Source organism: Sinohyriopsis cumingii, chromosome 15 (genome assembly GCF_028554795.1).
Source record: "Sinohyriopsis cumingii isolate HCF-2022 chromosome 15, ASM2855479v2, whole genome shotgun sequence".
Taxonomy (NCBI): domain Eukaryota; kingdom Metazoa; phylum Mollusca; class Bivalvia; order Unionida; family Unionidae; genus Sinohyriopsis; species Sinohyriopsis cumingii.
In genome coordinates, this window is record NC_142975.1 from 22,543,647 (window position 1) to 22,560,318 (window position 16,672).

The following is a 16,672-nucleotide window of genomic DNA, read 5'->3' on the forward strand; positions in this document are numbered from 1 at the left end:
AAAATTAAATCCAAAAAAAAAATCAAAAAAAAATCGCAAGAAACACTAGGCAAATGCAACAAGAAACTAGCGACGTAAAGCAAGCAGGACCGTTCCCGAGCTCTCCTTCCCACTAATGACAGCCAACCATTCAACTGTAGGGACCTTTATGGACCCACAGATTGAGGCCAAACTATCAGGGTTCCTTGAATCCATAAAAGCGTGGGGAGGTGGCACCATCCCCTTCCCCAGGAACAACTAGCAGACTGCGGCGCAGTCAGAAAAAAGTGGCACATGCACAATTGTGCGCACGCCACTACAATTAAACTCAACAACAACAAAGTACTGTCCACTTTCTATATGAAGTACATCATGGTGCAGCGACCGATGAATTTGATCATTGTTGCCTACGACCCTTTTTTTGTTATGAGGTAATGGGGTGATCCTTAGCATATTGGTTCATATTCGAAAGGTGAGGATCTTCAGGCATATCGTATTATCATCCTCGGGTTCTATGCTTAGCACCAGACTGTCAGTGTTTGTGTACAACAGGTGTACCATGTTTGATCTGACTGTAGAAGTCGCATAACAAGCACCTACTAAGTTCAGGCTAGAATGTCCTGCATAAATGGGATGGATTCGTTTCATGCTAGCATTTATAGAAAGTAAATAAAAAAGTTTACCATGAAAGATCTTCAGCAACTGCAACCCTCGATCGTAAATCGGTGGGCGCAGCTTTCCCTCCACCAACAATTCGTGTCTCATGTTTATAAATGTCTTCTGACTGAATTACCAATTCAAAGTAAAATGGGTAATATTAATACGTGTTATATAATATTACGACTTTAGACCAATTCTGAAACAAAGAAACTACCTGTCTGTGACTTAGCCATTGTGTCACAGTCAAATTCACGGTTAATTCAAAGAGAACCTTGCCGCGGTGGTACGAAACTCTGTTAGAGACTGGAAAAACCGACACTATAACATATCAGTGCTACTACCCTAGACAGTTTGGTATCTAATCAGAGCTAAGATAGTCACATTTTGGGCAGGTTTTTCACGCAGCCAGACATTTTACTGTTAATTTCATTTTTGGAAGAGCCAATACAGTTCTTAATTTGACTAAGGAAACGTCACGTACTCCGAAAGCACAAAACTCCATGGACGCTAGGATACGCAATGACAATTCATCATCACAAGGATTAACCATCTCTGATAAAAATGTTTGGATCCTCGATGATTGTATCGAATGGTCAAACATAATTTATCTCGCAGTGTCTCCATTTAGACGAATATCTCAGCCACGGTGGGTTATTACTGACTTCACAGAAAATATTAATTAAATTCAGGAAACCATTGCTGGCAATGGCGATGATATAGTTAAAAAAATTAGTTGGTTATCAACAATGTGACAAAAAAAAAATAACCGCGACTTTGATCTCGATGCTCAATTTATCGTGCCATTAAAATAACAGCAAAATAATCATTGTGTGAGCTGTAACACAGTAATGTTTTGGCAATATTAAAAAATTATCCAAGACAATTTACCGTAGACAGAACTAATACTAGTCTTGGTCATACGCGTAAAAATGTAACGCTGGCCTGTCTTGAATGTATTCGACGTCGAGGTGCTAGTTTACAAAAGTGAATGCGGTGGTAACTGTATGTCCTCAGGGATTACTTGCAATTGTTCGCGTACAAATCCACGTTGAGGAGCGGTTGAATCGAATCTGTAGATTACGGGTCTACCCATGGATCTTACCACACTAGAAATTGTATGTGTCATAATACTCCAAATGGGATCGGTCGCTCTATTTTCCGCCTTCAAGTTCACCAGGTTCATATAAATACCTGACAGTAACATTACCTAATACTGGGTTTTTTTTAGAAGTCATGTCGTTTTATTGGTATGTTTTTTTTTGTAATCGCATTAACGGGTTTCATGGCAGTTGTGCGAGTGATTTCATTATTTAACGCAACTATTACACTTGGTAATCTTGCAACCCAATATAGGAATCTTGTATCTTTCTGAAATATTTCCTTCGCATATTGATATCCAAACAATCGCTCAGCAAGTGTTCAACAATTGCCTGATCACGATGAATTGCAGTTTGTCCTCGTCTAATTTCGACATTGTGTTGCTTCATCAACGTTGATACCGACCAAGAAATTCCTTGCCAGGATCAACCTGTAATAGTGTGGCCTACGCAAGGGCCCTCATTGATAAATTCGTTCAAAAGCAGAAGAAACTTCAGTTGCTGTTTTAGTTGATAACGGCTCTGCTTCCTTATATCTACATGCAACATCAACGACTGTCGGTTCGTATTTGTATCTTAACTGACGTCTTCCAATTTTAATAGTATCATGCGGTAAAAATAAAATATCTGCTTGATGAACTTCATTAAGAGAGCTAACATCAAAATGTGCGTGCTGAATTTTGTTAGGTGGTGGTAGTTAATTTGCCACATTGCCGGTTGTACTAACCATTTTGCAGCAACAGAACGTGTAACGTTTGCTGCCCCAGCGAGTTTAATAATCGCTGTTCTACCTTTCCAATATCCAATTGCGCTGTAATAAATTAATTCCATTATATTAATCGGTTGATTAATTAGCGGCTCCGAATAATATTTTACCTTTCACGGCAGTTCTTACCAACCATTTAGCTAATGATTCTCTGAAAGATTTAATTTTTATGGATTTTAACGAGTGAATCAACTTCACATCTACAATATGTCGTTGTTGCAGATGTGGATTTGTATAAGCTACATCATGAACGTGACATGCTTTATCAATAGCATTTATTGGATACCCTCCAGGTCTTGGTTGATCTTGTTCATCAAGTCGGATATCAAGTCGGGTTCCAGTACCACAATAATTATATCCTGGAAGATGTTTTTCTCCAGGGTATAGGCTCATGGAGTTCCTGGTAATTTTCCTGATGAAGTAGCGATATCACCACCAGACACTTTGTGTCCGGAGATAAATTTATATTTTTTAAACCACATTTCACACATTTACCTGTAAGTGCACGCTTTTTAGTTTTTGTTATTATTGATGTTAACTCAATTGTGAGGGTGGCGTGTGTGTGTGTGTGTGTGTGTGTGTGTTTAGGATTTTTAACGTAGCTTTAACAATTTTTCAGTCATATCACTACGATGTCTGCAGTGTGACTGTTTATAATTTACAGATATCTGTATAGTTTACAGATGAGTTTTGTAAGATGGCCGCTATCGCTTAACCGGCTTGAACAAGCTGTTCCTTTTTTTGTGTCGTTTTTCATGATATATGTGCTTGTTGTCTGTCTTCGTCTACATTATTGTGTTCATCATGCATTGGTTGTTCAGTTCGTATGTGTTTCTTAATATCCTTGCTTTGGAAACGAGGACAATTAAAAATTTCTCAGCTGTATTGCTCCACTGCTACAACGTCTTTTGTTTTTGAACAAACCACCATCACGTGATACCCGAGAGTCAACCCGTTTATGCTAGCCTATGATGGATCCTCATTAATTGCTTTAAATGATCACTCCTTGGCTCTCAAAACTGCATTGTACTCAAGACTAAACGAATTGGGACTATATTCATCATTACTTAAATGTAAACAGCTGCGAGAAAAGAAACGTTGTTTCAAAGCTGGCCGGCGTAGAACAGGAAGAAGAATTCCAATTATCTCCCTTATGCCCTTTCTGGCTCAACAATTTAAAAATTCGGCCGTTAATTTAGATACCCTAATTCAAATCCCTTTTAAATCGTCAACCTTTGAGTTAACTATCCAAGAGATACCAAAGCGCACATAAATAGTTAATTTTATCAACCATCAGAATATCAACGTCTTTTTCCTGATAGAAATATGGCTAAAAACATCAGGCGATGAGCCCAAGTGCGCTGATTTAACACCCACCGGTTACTTCATCAAGTCGTTCCCCCGCCACTCTCGCTTAGGTGGAATTGGGGTCATCACAAATAACTACATCATCAAACGTCTTACCTACACCACAACTTTCAATTTCTACCACACATAGCTTGAACTAGTCCAAACCACAATCACAATGGAACAACGATCAGTCCATTTTTTCTGCCACTACCACCCTCCTCCTAGTACAAAAAACAAGCTGACTGAATCTCTCTTTTTGGAACAGTTTTCGAATCTCCTGGAGTATGGAAATTCGATAGGTGCCAACCTGATTATTCTTGGAGATTTTAACTTTCACTTTGACTGTCCCGAAAACCCAAACACATCATAACTCCTAGATTATATTAATGTTTTCAACCGCAAACAGTCAGTTAACCAACCCACACATAAACATGGTCACATTTTCGACTGGACCTGATGATAATATTCTACGGTCCTCCTCGGTATCCCACGAACTTGTATCAGATCACCGCTGCATTGTATGCCATCTTGACGTATCAGTCCCTAATCCTCCACCTTTATTTGCTGCTAAGACAAACCTCCATATGATAAATAGAACCAAACTAATGCATGACATCCAAGCAAACCTAACAACTTGCTCACCTCCTACAGCAGAACAACTCGATAACTGCCTGAGTTCACTGATCGACAAACATGCCCCAGCCACTAAGTGTAGAGCATCAATTCAAAAGTGTTCTCCATGGTATAGCAGTGTTAGGGACCAACTTCGCACTGCTAAAAGACACCGCCGTAAAGTGGAGAGGCTTTGACTTTCCACCAGAAGCATTATTCATAAGCAAATCTATGAAGCCTCTAAGAAGAACGTCACAAACATAGTCCATGCAAAGAAATCAGCCCACTAAGGTAAGAAGATCATGGAAAGTTCCAGCTACAAAGAGCTCTTCGAGGTTACTAACAAGCTAATGTCAATGAACAAATGATCCTCGATCGTGATATCGTATAGGACTTGATAACATATTTGGTTGAGGGACTGATTTAATTATAGCAGTAGAGAGGGTGCGACCTCAATAAAACGTCTGGCGGGTAAACGAAAACGCGCATACTCCAACTACCTTCTGTCCAGTCGACCTTCCGGACCTGTTTGCAAATTTTTTCTGTGACAAAGTATAAACCATTAAAGATAACCTTGACAACACAATTTCAATTGGCTCGTCGTCACCATATAGCTGGGATACAGAATTTCAGCGGCAACCATTATCATCATTTGAACCTGTCTCTACGGATTTAGTACGTACAATCTTGATGAAGAGTGCACCAAAGTTATGTAAACTTGATCCAATTCCAACATCTCTGCTGCTTGAGTGCTTAGATCCAGTATTGCCTTCACTAAATGATGTTATTAATACCACTCTCTCTCTCTCTCTCTCTCTCTCTCTCTCTCTCTCTCTCATCCGTTGATTTCCCATTATTTTTCAAAACTGCCATTGTAAAGCCTCTGCTGAAGAAACCAACACTCGACCATAACGATTTAAAGAATTACCGCCCAGTTTCTAATCTCCTATTCATATAAAAAAAAATCTTCGAAAATGTTGTTCTATCCCAATTGTATCTCATCTGAATTCAAACTGTCTTTTTAGCAAAGTACAATCTGCATATCGCCCTTGCCACACTACTGAAACTACTCTTTTAAAAGTAAGTAATGTCATTCTCTCTGCTTTGGATAGCGGATAGCGGAATGATTACTGTCCTCGCCCTCCTTGATTTGTCTGCAGCGTTTGACACAATAGACCATGATATATTACTTCACCGTCTCCAGCATGTATTTGGCATTCATGATACAGCCTTACTGTGGTTCAAGTCCTACTTGGTCAACAGGACACAAATTGTATCTGCAAATGGAATACACTCCAGTCCAGTTGATCTATGTTGTGGTGTCCCACAGGGGTCTGTTCTTGGACCTTTTCTCTTCATTCTATACACTCAACCTCTCTCAAGTGTCGTGGATCATTATCCAGTGTCTCACTAACTGTACGCTGACGACACCCAGATATACAAATCTAGCCACCCAACTAAAGTTGATGCTACCATCCAAGGTGCAGAGAAGTGCATTTCTGATGTGAAATAATGGATGACATGTAACAAGCTGCAGATGAGTGATGATAAAACTGAGGCCATTCTGATCACAACACAACGACTTTCTCATTCATATCCTTTACCTCAAGCAATAAATATCAGCAACACCAACATTGAATTCACGCAGTCAGTACGAAACTTAGGTGTTACTCTGGACAGTACTATCACATTACACCAACATGTCATAAACATACGCAAGGCTGCATATCTTGAGCTGAGACGCATCAGCTCCATTCGCAAATATCTTTCAGCTGATGCCACTAAAACACTTGTGTGTTCAGTAGTACTTTCAAGACTGGACTATTATAACTCAGTTATGTCTGGTTCATCTCAATATCTACTTCAGAAACTTCAAAAAGTTCAAGACACAGCTGCTCGGATCATCCTTAGAGTACAATGATCAGAGCACACCTCCCGCTGGTCTGTACCCTACACTGGCTATCCATCCGATCTACAATTAAACACAAAATTTGTTCTCAGTGCTACGTTTCACTAACGGGATTCCAGTCCAACATACCTATCCGACCTCACCCATGTGTACACACCAGCAAGATACCTACACTCCTCTTCTGACAATCATATGCGCATTATTCCCACTATGAAAACGAAGTCATCTGGACAACGTTCTTTTGCATACCAGGACCCAGCAACGTGGAAAGAATTGCCCTACTCAACTCAGACACAAAGACACAGTGATCACATTCAAGAGTGCTCTTAAAACTCACCTATATTGACTGCAAGAACAAACTTAAAGACCTAATAATATTTCCTACCTTAAATATTTTCAGCATATTTTTATGTTTTCTAATTTCATTGGGTTTTTTTTTGTAATCGTATCATGATATCTAAAGATTAGGAGCTATACAAAGTCCTCTTTATTATTATTATTATTATTATTATCTAGCACTGGGGCATCATGCAACAGACATGTAGCATGATGTCCCACCCAGTCACATTACGCTGACACCAGGCCGACCAGTCCTAACACTAACCTCTTAATGCTGAGCGCCAAGCGAGGCAGCTCTTAGTACCATTTTTGTAAGTCTTTGGTATGACTTGGCCGGGGATCGAACCCACGACCTGCCGCATCCGAGGCGGATGCTTTATCAACTAGGCCACCGGAGCGGTTTGTGAGGGTGGATGCTCTACATCGAACGCAATATAAATTCACATAATTTATTATATTTGTACAACATGGATATCATTGATTTCTCAGAGACACAAAAACAAGAGCCTTAAAACATATTTCAGCATTACCGAATATCATCAGAATGATAAAAATAGGTCCATCTGGATCGGGTAAAACACAATTATTACTTAAATTGATAATGGTTAAAGTGGGATAAACTATATTTAGTAGCACCTTCTGTTGATGATCAGCGGTGTTATGATGTACTTAAAGATTGTAATGAAAACGCAAAATTGTTGGACGAAGAGGGTGATGATATTATTAATTTTATCACCGATATTGATGAAGCACCATCCGTAGACGACGTCGATGGATTCATTAATAATTTAGTAGTGTATGATGACGTAATGATGGAAACAAACAATCTAATCCAGCAAGAATATTTTCTCGAGGCAGACATAAAATTAATGATGTGATTTATGTTACTCAGCGATATACACAAATACCTAAAGTTATCAGAGATAACTGCAATATTTTAGTTGTGTTTAATGGACTTGATACGCATACTTTGAGAAACATTCATCAAACCTTGTGTAGTGAAGACATGGACATGATTAGTTTCAAAAGCTTCTTTACAAAAGCACAATCTACTCCACATGGATTTATAACAATAAAATTACATGATCCTCGATCGCGATATCGTATAGGTCTTGACAAAATATTTGGTTGAGAAACTGATTTAATTATTGCAGTAGAGAGGTTGCGACCTCAATAAAACGTTCTGCGGGTAAACGAAAACGCGCATACTTTTTTTTTAAAAAAAAAACCCACAAGCGACAAAAATAAAGTAACAAAATAAACTAACCCAATTAGAGAAACTCTGGGTAAGTAAGAGGTTTCGGTTTCACGTTACTGACATATTTTTTTCCTTTTCGTAGAAAGCTTTATTTTTTTAAAATGACGTTCTAGCAAAAGGTATGTTCAACCTCTCTGCTGCTGTAGCAGGTGCAGGTGCACCCATACAATTTTACGGGATTCACTTTGTAAAAGTTAGAAGAAAACCCCCACAAGTAAATGACAACTAAAGAGTCTGAACTGTCTAGTGTCCTCCACTGACACAGTACCCTTCAGATTTTAATATAGTCAATATTCTGGATTTAGAGACAACTTAAGTTGGACAGGTATGAACCTAATATACTAATCTCAATCGGCTGTATTTCCAAATGGGATTGTACTTCATATCCTATACTTCTGTGCAGATTTTGACGTTAAGTTTTACTATGTCTCCAAATTTCTGGTATGACTTTTAATTTTCAAGAAATTAAATTTGGTAACTTGATACATTTTTCAATTTCTATAACTAGTTCTTTTTAATAGCTATCTCAGAAACTTATTAAAATGGGTAAAGAGGAAAAGGGCATTCTTTAATAAAAATTGATGCTGGTTAGTTTGCCTTAAAAACAAACAAAATAGGTTCTCCTAGCATTATTATTGGCAGTGTCATGAGGAACTACTCTAATGGATCGCCTCGTGCTTATTTTACTTCATTTCAGCTGGTACACCTAACAACGTTGCACCTTTTATTTTGGAGACTTGGGCCCCTATGCTGGCACCTATACAAATGATACCGATGGGCCCCTGCCAAATCTATAGTATACAAAAATAGTACTCTTAATGAATTCGAAAAATGATCGCCTTTGTTTAACATAGCCGACATAATGAAAAAAAAAAAAAAACCTTTCTGTAAGATCTTTATCACTCAGGCCCGGCCCTAGGGCAAGGCGAACGAGGCAACCGCCTTGGGCCCCATGCTGCTCCGCAATGCAACTTTTTTTCCTTGAGGCCCCGCACTCATGACTTGCTGTCTGCCTTGGGCCCTGCACATCCTAGGGATGGGCCTGGTTTTACTATCAGCAAAATACTTAAAATAATTATGTTAAATTATGTCAGGCATGAATCTATTATTACCTTGAACTATGTATACAAATAAGAGAGAGAGAGAGAGAGAGAGAGAGAGAGAGAGAGAGAGAGGGAAGGAGGGGGTTATGACATGAACTATTTCTCTAACGATTTGAGATACTCCCCCACCACCACCACCACCATCCCATTATAACAAATGGCTTGATGTATCTATTGCTCTAATGATGCGTATAAAAACTACGTTACTTCAAGGGTAATACATTACTATGTGTTGAAACAATTCATTCCCATCGGCGACAGCAGTTAATAATATTTTATCATCACAGAAATTAATGAGAAATCATCCATATACGCTTTCACAGTGCCACCTTTTATTTTCGCCTTTTACATTTGTTCGTCACATGATTATATTAGCGTAGTCGAGTTCTATTTTTAGAAGAGGAAACTCCTTCGAACGTTTAGGTTTTAACTTCTTTAAACGCGAATTTTTATCTTTGTACAGAGAACACAAGCTTGATTTCACGATTTTGACAATTTAAATCAAAACTGTGGTAAAAACACATGCAAAGCAAAGTTTATGAAAACTAAGTAGTGCGCCTTTAAAGTATTCGTTTTTTGCCCATAAGCAGCAATTATAGACCCACTAGAGTGCATTTGTTTGTGTTACCTGCATAATTCATGGTAGGCAGTCAAATATTCGCTCAGCAAAACAGTTCCGTCATTTAAATGGCACCTCTGTAGAGCTTGGAGAACGAATTCCAAATCAAAGTCATGTTTTGTTCCATCGTTGAACACGGAAGACATTAATGTAAGCAGACGGAACTTCTTGATTTGTTAAAGCCGTGATTAACTGGTGTGATTTCCCCCATGTATACTTTTATTTACCACGGAATCGCTGTTCACGTTGGTACCGAGCAATAGTGCTGGAAATAAGTTAGGCTTGTCTTCCTGGCTAAGTGCCAAAATAGCCCGCTTGTTAATTATTGGTACTCCTAAGAGACATCGAGTATCCCTTTATTTTGAGACTTTTCTTTTGAGAGATATACATTTTCTCGAATGACCATGTAACTGACAGTGGATCAAAATGTTACATCTTGATATATTCCAGAGATGATTTTGAAGTAAATTATCTTATCGAAAATGTGTATTCTATGCATATACTCAGATTTTGTCATTAATAATAATAATAATAATAATACCAAATTTACTTTGGTATGATCAGCAAATAACACACACACACGTATATATATATATATATATATATATATATATATATATATATATATATATATATATATATATATATATATATATCATTAAGTCGCATACAATGGACACAGTTCCTATATAAAAGCAGTAGTAATTACAAACATGAAAATATACGATCCACCAACAACGACACATAAAAGTTATTAAAAACGTATTTTCAATGGGTCCTGAGGGATAAAGATTTTGGGGCATGGTACTTTTTCAAATAAAAATTATATATTCGACTTCAGAAATTAATGTTAGGTATTAAAAACCGATTTCCGAACATAAAATAACACTAAAAACCAATAAATTGTAGTAAAATATAGAACTGTGGTCTCTTGATCTCCTTTGTTTTAATAGGTATGACAAACAGCTGATTTGAAATTGTACATGCTTGAAATAGTCTGACATTTGTTGTAAATATTGTGGGGCACTTGAGGTGTCCGTGGGACTCTATATTAAACAAGGTAGAGTATTTATAGGATATAACTATAATTTATCTTTAGTCCGCACTCGTAAAGTCTTGTTTAGTTGATTGTTTTTGTTGTCGAAATTTTTACCCACTTCGGCATACCACGAAGACCGGGAATAGTCAGAATTCCGCTGTATCAGAGCAGAAAATATTTTGTTTTCGTTTGTTTGCTGTGGGGGGTTTTGTTTGTTGCTTTTTGTTGTTTTGTTTTCCCTGGTTTCAATAATAAACATTTTACAACGAGAAACTTTAACAAAACATTTATTGCTTACTGTGCTATTGACTTTACGCAAGAGTAAAGTCATTGATATGAATATTTTTAATACACTTTAAAAATTGATTTTGTAGCCATAACAGGTTATTTAGAATTATCTGAATTGTTTACTTTTCGCTTGGAGTCCGATAAGATGCATTTTATGTTACCCAAATAAAAGGATAGTTTGCTGTCAGCCAGCCGAAGCAGGACTCTAGTATTTTTTCATTTTTTAAAATGTAATACGGATCTTGATGTGAAAACATGATAACATTGTCATCTGGATGTAATAAAAGCTTACAATCAGAACCTATTCTAGTTACCACTGTATTCACATAATACAGAGATCGTACTACAAGTACACCAAATAAAACTGTTTGAGGTCTGTATTGTATATTGTTAACATTGACAATTCTTTGTCTATTTATGAGAGATGATTCAAACCAGTCGACATACATAACTCTCAGTTCTAACAATTGTTTACACAATATATCATGATTCACAATGTCGAAAACTTTTGTAAGTCGATAATGATTAATCCAGTGGAGAAACGTTGGATGTCTGGACCTAAACATAAATATATCGAGTGCATTCCCTTGAACCCCAATATTGTATTATTTACCTTAGTGCCAGACTAATTAAAATAATGGATAGAATTAAGTAATTAAATAATTTTCTCATTTTTTATTTTCTAAAATTTCATCTTAATTCTACTCTTGAAAAACAATTTTATTCATTTGGGAATAACGTGTTTTTAGCACTTTTGCGCTGATCAAATAACAAAATAACCGTATGATAAAAAAATCAGCAGTGTTGTCTTTTTTTCATAAAAATCACTAAGGTTAGCAACTATGTACATTCTGGAAAATTGCCTGAAGAGAATAATGTATTTGAGGGTATTTGGGGATTTTCTTACAAAACATGGGACGAACTATTTCTATGCAAAATGGTTTTTCCAGATGAAAACATTTAAATAATAAGAGAGCTTTGTTGGGTGTCAAATGTAGAAGAAAAAAAGGAAAGCAAAAATATAACCATTTGACCTAATAGGAAGAATTCGTCCAACATCAAACAACCGCATATTCACACCACCATCCCCGCCCCCCCCCCCCCATAAGGAGAGCATTTTCTACAGTTAGAAAATCTTTCTAGTGCACAAACAGAAGAAATATTTTTGAAATAATAGAGAATTGTGATATTAACAAATCAGGTCCAGCATGGCTTGCAATATACATACTTACGCACATGGATCAGTGAAAATATGACTGAACTTTTCGCCTTCTTTTCTGTTGAGCACTATATGATCTTATTTTCCTAGTTTATAAAAGCGATAATACAACCACGTGATTATGATAAGTAGCCCCCATTTGGTGCAGTTGTACCTATTTTCTGACCGTAACAGATAACAGGCGCACTTTTTAAGTACACATGCCTACATTCAGAGTTCACACTATTAAGCACGGTGCGTGATATAAATATACATTCCTGCATACAGTCAATTTAATTCAAATATTTACTTTGCCTACCGTGATAGAGAAATTATATAAATTAGCTTTTGAGATAATTTAACCCTAGTTTTTAATAGCTTTTGTGTGATTTACCAAACTACCCAATAGAATTCACTCGCCTTCTATAGACTCTTTTGCATATTGGTACAAGATTCGTTCTTTAGGGATATCTCCAAAAATTACTTTACCTTAATCTTGTTTGTTCGTGTGTTTTTGCAACCTTGGTTATGATTAAAACGAAAACGGAATCATGGTTAAAAATGAACCAGTCATCGAAACATCTAATTGATGATACAGGCTCAAACATAGTTCTGGTCATTAGCGCCAAAACACACTCATACGCAACTGTTTTATTTCGGATTATTTCTATGTTGTGATGTGATTTGGATTTTTAACGTAGCTTTAACAAAATTTCAGTCATATCGCTACGATGTCTGCAATGTGGCAGTTTATAGTGATGTCTAGCACTGGGACATCATGCCGCAGACATGTAGCATGATTTCCCACCCAGTCACATTATCCTGACACCAGGCCGATCAGTCCTAATACTAACCTCTTAATGCTGAGCGCCAAGCTAGGCAGCTGTTAGTACCATTTTTGTAAGTCTTTGGTATGACTCGGCCGGGGATCGAACCCACGACCTCCCGCATCTGAGGCGGACGCACTCACCACTAGGCCACCGGGATTATTTCGGATATATATATATATATATATATATATATATATATATATATATATATATATATATATATATATATATTGATCTTGCAGTAACAAATACATTGAACATTAAAACACGACTAAATCTGCTACTTGGAAATAATATGCGAAAAGTGTTTAGTATTCTTGATGGTAACTAACATATGAAATTGACATTTAAAAACCACATGTATTATTATATAAATAAGTTAATGTAATGAAATACAGCACCGGTATATTGGTCAGATGAATTATGAAGATAATGTCTATTCCTATCCAGGATGTGCATGATATGAATGCTGGCAGCTGCATCGCAAAACCGTATTAATACTTTGTTAGATAAGACAACGATGATCATACACTTTTGAAACATTTCTATTAGATAAACTCTGAGATGAATTTTTGTTTCAAATTCATTAGATTTTGACAAATAAACACTACGAATGTTTTGAAGTTACTTGACATTTTGATGGCCATGACGGTCGATAGAAAGCTCCCTGTAAGCGGTTTAGTAAGTAGCTGTTCAACAAGTTTATCAGCAATTCAGTATCTTTGAAACAGAAAATCTAGCCATGTATTCCATACTCTATCAAAATCTCTATTGACATCAAGGAACAAAAAGCACATGAATTCATTCGAATCAGGAGAAGAACATGTTTTGTGATAAAGTTCACTTAGTTGAGTTGCTGAACGGATTGGAAGAAATCCAGATTGCTATTTATATATCAAATCATTTTAATGCCAAAATTATATAAATGTCTGAATATAATTTTTTAATTTGTCTATAATATACGATAACAATTTGTCTCCTTAGAAAGGAAATAAATCGACAAGACAAGAGCTAACTTTTTGAAACTGCTTTGCAACAGTCCCTTTAGATCTTTAATACCTTCCAAATGTATATTTTTAATACCGAAATAGCAAAGTGCCTATGTGTGACTTTGGATTTTTAACGCAGCTTTAACAATTATGCAGTCATATCGCTTCGATGGTTGCAGTGATTCAGTTTATAGTGATGTCTAGCGCTGGGGCATCATGCCGCAGACATGAAGCATGATGTCCCACCAAGTCACATTATCCTAACACTAGGCCGACCAGTCCTAACAATAACCTCTTAATGTTGAGCGCCACGCGAGGCAGCTGCTAGTACCATTTTATTATACTCTGGTATGACTGAGCCTGGGTTCGAACCCAAGACCTCTCGCATCCGACGCGGACGCTCTAACCACTTAGGCCAGCGGAGCGGTACCCCAAATCGTTAAAGAAGTAGCATGCATGAATCATGCACAACTCGGAATGGGGTTAATAAATGTGAAATATTACCTCATTTGTGTATACGTCTTTCCTGCATTCATATAATCATTGTTATGCACAAATGATTTAAAGTAACTAATCCAGCTTCAGAAACGATGAATTGAAAAAGAAAAACTCACATACACTATTTCTTGAAAGTGTTCTTTTTTGACATACATTCACAAACGTAGCATGCAGATAGCATGCAACAATTAAAAGCACACAGAGGATGCTGAGATTGTGTAACAGGGCAAATTTTGCCTTCGAAAAGGACAAATAATCGCGTTAGACTCATAGGAATACATATGTTCATGCTTCCAATACTGGACATTTGTATTGTGCGAGGCAAACCTTATTCCTGCACACCGATGAAAATCTACTGTTTTCTGATCACTATGCAATTTCTCGAGAATTAGCGTTAATATATGGAATTCCATGTTGTTGTGCGCAATTTTATCAGGAAAAAGGCTGGGAAGTATTAATCAACATGCATGTACCACTTATCAAACATAAGATTTGGTCCAAAATTTATCGGTACATATTGCCGAAATGACCCTTCAACCGAATGTAACTTAAAAGTCGCAAAAATATCAGTAAGTATTTGAAACGTGCACTGATATTTACCGCCATACGTATATGCACAGAATTGAACATTCTAGAGAATATGCGAGATCAGTCCCCAAACCGTCAATCAGTATCAGTAAATGTATTGACCTACATCACTGACTGTACACATGCAGAGCTACACGTGACATATCTTTAATCACTGCACATAGTAAACGTGATTGGTGTCGTATCTTCGGTTATTATAGAGATTAAGAGTGACAGCTGTCATATCATCAGTGATGAGGTGGCAATGGCGGGGTAGTACATCTGACAGGGGAACAAGTCGTGCTATCGGAATAGATCGCCTGCTTTGGTCCCCATCCGACACCTAGATCTCACGTGTATCTAGAAGGAGATGTATGCATGCAACAGCGGACACAATACAGTACACAACTTCGATAGGCGGGATAAACAGGGTGAGACACCGATTAGTCTTCAACTCTCAGTAATTTAGGGACTTGCCTACCTTAGCGTGTGCGAGGATAGTTCTGACGGACTGGGTGGATGGGATCACCAGGAAGATCCATCGGCCGAAAAGGCGGCACAGCAATATCGTTTTAGAGTGCACAAACATGACAAGGCACATATCACGTTATAACCATCGATTTCAGCCACGGAGGTCACAGCCGTGACATTTCATAGTATCGCTTGTACCCAGGCTTCTGAGGCTTAGAGAGTGGGACTTCCCCGTGCGACGACTTTTCTTTTATACAATCTTTTCACGTACATGTTTTCTGTGCAATCATTCTCACCTACCTCAAGCACTGTGGCGTTGCTCTACTTCGTACTCAGGGCAGCGGAGGCGTTTGGCAGCATCCAAGGCGACTGGGCAGCCTTTTCAAAATAGCATTGTTTACGCTCACACGAGAGAGTGGCTAGAACACTGCTTGTCCTACAGCAACTGCAGCGCCTATCGCAAATGACAGATCGTCCCAAAAGGCGGTCTAATAACTACAAATAAAAGACAACATACATTCTCGGAGCCTGCATCCTCCGATCACTTTTAAACAGGGATGCCACCACAATAACCAAGAGAAGGACATACCTTATTGTAAAGGAACAGGCTTGCTATCGCATTAACATTGCAGTAATAAATAAAACAAGACTGGCAGATAATGGCGGACAGAAAGAAACTGGGGAAGGATACACTTCATTCCTGGAAAAGAAAAACCGGAACCGAGGCAAGGCGGAAAACTATGAAAACTAGTCTGACGAAGGACATCCCCACACTCCAAATTAGGATCAGCGTACACTTCATGAATCTGCGCTTCCCTCTTCCATCTTAAAAAGTCACGTCATGTGACGATCACTCCTGCCTATGATACTACCCTCTCTAGCCGGAAAGAAGCAAAGGAACAGTTCTATGAGGACTTAGACCAGCTTATTAAGCCTACACCCAGCAATCACAACTTATTATCCTGGGCGACTTCAGCGCCATTGTTGGGCAAGATAACAGCGACTGGAAGGAAAGTCTTGGCCCACACGGTGTGGGGAAGCTGAACATCAATGTATTTCTCCTCCTGAGCAAACGTGCTGAGCACATGCCGTGCATCAAC

The 16,672-nt window shown here is 37.8% G+C and overlaps 1 protein-coding gene across 1 annotated transcript in view; it reads right to left on the reverse strand.

Annotated features, from left to right (window-relative positions):
* LOC149781402 (ceramide-1-phosphate transfer protein-like) overlaps positions 1-9,933 on the reverse strand; it is a 56,611-nt gene extending 46,678 nt beyond the window's left edge. The window contains exon 1 of the mRNA XM_089935499.1: positions 9,702-9,933. Within this exon, the coding sequence (XP_089791625.1) occupies positions 9,702-9,838 (137 nt within the window). The 5' untranslated portion in view covers positions 9,839-9,933. The remainder of the gene's footprint in view (positions 1-9,701) is intronic.
* Between the last annotated feature and the right edge of the window lie 6,739 nt (positions 9,934-16,672).